Raw genomic sequence first — 5,196 nt, 5'->3', positions numbered from 1 at the left:
ATTGTATTTTGAAGATATTTTGCTACAAAAGAATATGGGACTGGTTTCCCCTCAATGAACTGGTAAAGAGGCCCGGTGTGATGACCAAACATATTCACATATTCATACAAGGCATTCACGGGGCACATGATGTTGTTGTCTTTTAAGGCCTTCAAGTGGATCTGGAAGAGGTCCTTTGTTTTATTTGTTTTAAAGTGTTTTAAGACAATTACAACTTCGATGGGTGAGTTCTCATTTAGGGTAAATGAAGTATCTTCTCGTTGGATGACTGTGCTAGCTAGACTTTTTGCCTTAACTACTACTTCCCCTAGCCGTAAAAATGCATTGAAAGCAAGAAGAAAAATTGACTTTAAAAGAATTCTTTGCTGCTGATTCAAAACAGAGCACTGAAGCCCTTGAATTAACTTGTGTAAAATGGGACCTGTGATTGGTAAACGTGAATCTTTACACGGGGCTGAATGGCGACAGCCTTGCATGACCTTTTTTACCAGAAATGCATCCGATGGGTCTGTTGTCCCTAACAATTTATGTACATAACTAATTGCTGATACATGTGTTGCAATGCTATTTGGAGAATATCCGTTGTCAAATAGGTAAGAAATAAAGTTACATAATGTAGATGGTGAGACAGGCAAGGATTTGATGGAGGGAAATGTGCTCACTAGCATGTCCCATGATCTTTTGTAGGCTGCGCTTGAACTCTTTGTAAGAGCTTTTGACAGAAGATTGCAAGCTGATGAGTTCAAATGTTCAAACTGGCTTGAGGGATTTGTGTCGGCTGATGGGTTAAGTGAGGTGCAGACTGGAAAGCTGCCTGAAATTGAAAACGGGAGAGGCGATCAGCAGTGATATTATGCTTTCCCGGAATGTGTTTTGCTCGGAAATGAATGTTGTTTTCTAAGGTTGCTAAAACTAAGCGGCGCACTAATCTCATAATTGTTTTGTCTTTTGATGTTTGTTTGTTAATGATTTGTACTACTGCCATATTGTCAGACAGGAATAGGATTCTTTTATTTTTGATTTTGTTCCCCCATATTTCTATAGCTAGTACAATGGGAAATAACTCTTTGACTGCTATTTGACAATCATTTTGTAAAAAGTCCCAGTGAGATGCAAACCACTCATTACCTAAAATCGCCGCAAAGCCCAATGACCCTGATGCATCTGTGTAAAGGGTAAGGTGATCTGTGGACAACCACTTTTGAGGAAGAAAAACTGACTTCCCGTTAAAGCAGCTTATGCAAGACAGCCATGTTTCCATATCTGCTTTTGTTTCCCTAGTTAAGTGAATGTGTGATGCAGGTTCAGTTACTCCATAAGTTAGATCAATCATGCGTCGGAGAAAAGCACGCCCTGGAACCACTACTGAGCACGCAAAATTGAGTAAACCAATCAGAGATTGAAGTTCACGTAATGTAGTTTGATCTTTTTGTAAAAGTTCTACCAAATGCATTTTAATCTTGTTAATTTTGTCCGCTGGTAGCCGTGCTTCCATTTTGTCGGAATCAATTTCAATACCATAGATTATAATTTTTGTAGTTGGAGTCTGTGTCTTTGACATTTTGATAGGGACACCAATATTTTTGCACAGAAAGAGGAAATTTGTTAAGTCATTCTTACAGCTTTCAGAGTTCGCAGGTCCAATAAAGAAGAAGTCATCCAAAATATGTGACATTCCACCAGCCCCGAATTTTGACTGTAGTATCCACTGTAGAGCTACACTGAATTTTTCAAATATCTGGCAAGAACTACTTGCCCCCATTTGGAGACATTTGTCAAAGTAATATTTTCCTTGCCAAGAAAACCCTAGTAAATGATAATCTTCTGGGCAAATTGGAATGATTCGGAATGCATCTTCAATATCGGTCTTTGCCATCAGGCACCGAAGGCCATGAGTTTGCACTAAATTTATAATCCAATCAATTGAGTCATAATGAACTTCTGAATTTTCTTTTGGAATATGGGTGTTAATAGAATTTGTTTTTGGATAAGAAAGATCATGAATAATACGAAATTTTCCTGGTTCTGATTCTGGTATGACACCTAAAGGGGATGACACAAATGGGTCGAAAGGAGGGTTTGGGAAAGGTCCTGCTATACGATGGAGCTCAAGGCCCTTTTGTATGTGATCTTGTATGATTTCTGGGTGATTTTGAGCTGATTTATGGTTTTTTGACAAAGACGCTGTAGGAGTGTTTTCACATCCCAGGGAAAATCCGAAACTGAAACCTTTTACCAAATAATCTCTCAATTGGTCATCGTAACCCCTTAAATGGTCATTTAGTTTGTTTGCCTTTACTGGGGTTGGGAGAGGTCCTATCATGTTCAGATTTTTCTGTAGATTTACATTTAATTTTGGGGTGATTACCTCTACAGGCTTGGCAAATGTGGGTGAATGGACAGGGGGTTGACTTACATTTGTTACCTTGGTTATAGGCGAAGCAGAATCTGACCCCACCGATTCTCCCCACCTGTTTCCCACGAAAAGGCTGCCCATTAGATTGTTTTGTGGAAACAGCTAATGATTTACCACGTAGTTCCTCCACTGGCTTTTGCCATGGAAGGTTTACTGTCTCCCTTAACTTCCTGAAAGACTCATCGTATGATCGCCACGCTGAATCCCCATGAAGTTTTTGTAGCTCCCTTATGAATGACATGTACTTAAGCAGGTGGGGAGCCTCAGTGGGTTTCTGTTGTATAACGATACACGTAAAAACCAGAAAGGCATCTGTCCATTGGTTGATGGACAGAGGTGTTTTAGACTTTTGACTATGTTGCAAATTTATTACCCCTGGTGTGATCAGTAAGGTCACTGGGTCTTCCTCTTGGTGCGTCAAGAGACTACGCAAATCTATAAATTCATTTGACCATATTTTTGACTTAATTTTGTTAGGTACGGTTGCACCAAGAGGAATGCCATCAGTGATTGATATGTAATTACTTGTGTTTTTATTGGGTGCTGTGCCTGCTGGCTCACCTTCAAATATCCTAGATACCAGTTGTGACACTGTTGCTGTTGTGTCAGCTTGTGACCCTGAGGTAGCATCTTGTGTCGCTGATGTAGACGCTTGTGACCCTGCTGTAGAAGCTTGTGACCCATGTAGCAGGCTATGATGATATTGAAGCTGTTGTATTAACCTGTGATATTGTCGTTGATGCAGAGGTCTGTTCCTGGTTTTTTTCTTCACCAGTCGACTGAGGTTGGTGCAAACTTTGTTGCCGTAGGATCTCTGCGGCAAGTTTTTGATAGTCAATGGGGACTTGGTCTGCTTTTGTGGCCCCCGAAGCTTGATTTGGCTTCCGACGTTTTGCGGATGGCGCATCCATACCCTGGCCGTCTGTCTGTTTGGAAGTCTTTTTCCTAGGCATGACTCCTACAAAATGACTTCACTGTTTTAATACACTATGATATGTCTAAGCTAACCTAAGATGTGCCTTATATATAATAAGGCAAACAGATATTATTTCTTCTCAGGACTTAACACATCATTCTCAGTGTGTGTCAAGTCCGATATATCATTGATAACTAATCAAACTTGATATTTTTATCTCTACATAAATTTCGGAACCATTGGACTGCATCTGTTATTAATTACTCAACTCAGATTTATGCACTCAGATGTTTGAGATCAAAATTTATGTAAACTTTACTGCAAATCACAAAATATTATATGCATTATGCATATAACATATAGGCAACATCAATTGTGACAACCAAAGCATATTGCTTTAATTGTATGACTACCAAGTACAGTAATAAAATCAATTTTCACAGTATTCTACATCAAGTACACGCCATGAATCTCTTAACATACTACTCACAGAGAGACTAATACATTTGTATGAATAAAACTAATGCACACTACTCTGCGTGTGACTCAACTGATGCACACTACTCTGCGTGTGACTCAACTAATGCACACTACTCTGCATGTGACTCAACAAATGCACACTACTCTGCGTGTGACTCGACTAATGCACACTACTCTGCGTGTGACTCAACTAATGCACACTACTCTGCGTGTGACATAACTAATGCACACTACTCTGCGTGTGACTAAAATAATGCATAATACTCTGCATACGCTTAAACTGAATCAGACTACTCTGCGTGAGGTTAACTTAATGTACACTACTCTGCGTGTGACCATACTGAATTCTGACATGTAATAGAGTTACAGATCTATAGTTAATATAATTAAAAAACACTGGCTTATCTGGAATGGTGAAGAACTGCAATACGAATGCTGTGGAGGTATTTTTTCATGTGCCTGGATGTTCCCTCTATGTGTACACCATCACGACCAAGATAAGACAGGTCCGTCCAAAATCCACGATGTTGCCAATAATAAATGTTTTCTAGGGTAGCAGTTCCTTCCTTCAATTTATTGTTAACGTATATGACGTCTTCGTTATACCCTGGTCTGGTCGCCCATGGCTGTCGACGTAACAATTGACCCACTATAACGTTTTTGATTCCCACGCCGTCACGTAAATATTGGGCATATGAGAGTAAATCTGTCACCACTTTGTGGGGTTGTACCCGGCATAAATCGTTGCCGCCCATTTGCAGAAAGCACACATCGGGGGGAGGTTTGGGGAAATTAGTGAATTCCGCGCACTGTGCTAGACGTTGAAAGGTTAGCCCCCCTCTAGCTTGAAAGTCCACAAAATATCGTGTATTATCTAATTGTAAATTAGCATAGTTTTCATTAGCTGCGATAAATTCACCTAACCGGCGAATGTATGAATGTCCCATGATTCGAACACGAATCTTCGCACCTTCCGCCATCGTGTTGTGGGCTTTTTGGACGGAGCTGTCGCGAATCCTGGATTCGTTAAAAAGTCACCAATAAGAACTTACTTCACTGTCTAGGTCTACTAGAATCCAGATAAAGCTATTTACTGATGGTCTACTATAGGAATCTTACAATTCCAAAGGAAAACATGGTGATTTCTTGATTTCTTAAGTAGAAAAATTTAACGTGTTTTTGTTTTCCCTCTAAATCAGTGAAGTGGCGCTAATCTGAGACACAAGAAAATACACGCTTCTGATTGGTTAATGTACACAGGTTTGGCTAATTCCCCGATAGACGCCAAATACACATACATATGATATGTTTTGATTTTAAGAAAACAAAAACCTGGTACCATAAAACACATGATTACATAAATGCTATTATTTGACAATAATGC

At 39.6% G+C, this 5,196-nt stretch overlaps 3 protein-coding genes across 4 annotated transcripts; all 3 read right to left on the bottom strand.

Moving 5' to 3' along the window:
* Nucleotides 1–742: 742 nt before the first annotated feature.
* Nucleotides 743–1,876, bottom strand: LOC134276023 (uncharacterized). The gene has a single exon (XM_062758313.1). The coding sequence runs from the start codon at nt 1,874–1,876 to the stop codon at nt 743–745; it is 1,134 nt and encodes a 377-aa protein (XP_062614297.1).
* LOC134276024 (uncharacterized) lies at nt 1,030–5,196 on the bottom strand. Of its 2 annotated transcripts, none has more exons than XM_062758315.1 (2): nt 4,865–5,196; nt 1,030–3,374 (listed from the first exon to the last, which is right to left on the bottom strand). In XM_062758315.1, exon 2 carries the CDS (start codon nt 3,321–3,323, stop codon nt 2,277–2,279), a length of 1,047 nt encoding a protein of 348 aa, XP_062614299.1. In that variant the 5' UTR covers nt 3,324–3,374; nt 4,865–5,196; the 3' UTR covers nt 1,030–2,276. The 2 variants fall into 2 exon arrangements, with proteins under 2 accessions (XP_062614299.1, XP_062614298.1); XM_062758314.1 differs by lacking the exon at nt 4,865–5,196 and adding an exon at nt 4,214–4,344.
* On the bottom strand, nt 4,214–4,792 carry LOC134276025 (uncharacterized). Its single transcript, XM_062758316.1, has one exon. It carries the CDS (start codon nt 4,790–4,792, stop codon nt 4,214–4,216), a length of 579 nt encoding a protein of 192 aa, XP_062614300.1.

The sequence above is a fragment of the Saccostrea cucullata genome, unplaced genomic scaffold (assembly GCF_032062105.1).
Source record: "Saccostrea cucullata isolate Sc308-1 unplaced genomic scaffold, CSIRO_AGI_Scuc_v1 ctg8246, whole genome shotgun sequence".
Taxonomy (NCBI): Eukaryota; Metazoa; Mollusca; class Bivalvia; order Ostreida; family Ostreidae; genus Saccostrea; species Saccostrea cuccullata.
The sequence above is the reverse complement of the archived record's forward strand: the minus strand, read 5'-3'. Positions and strand labels throughout refer to the sequence as shown.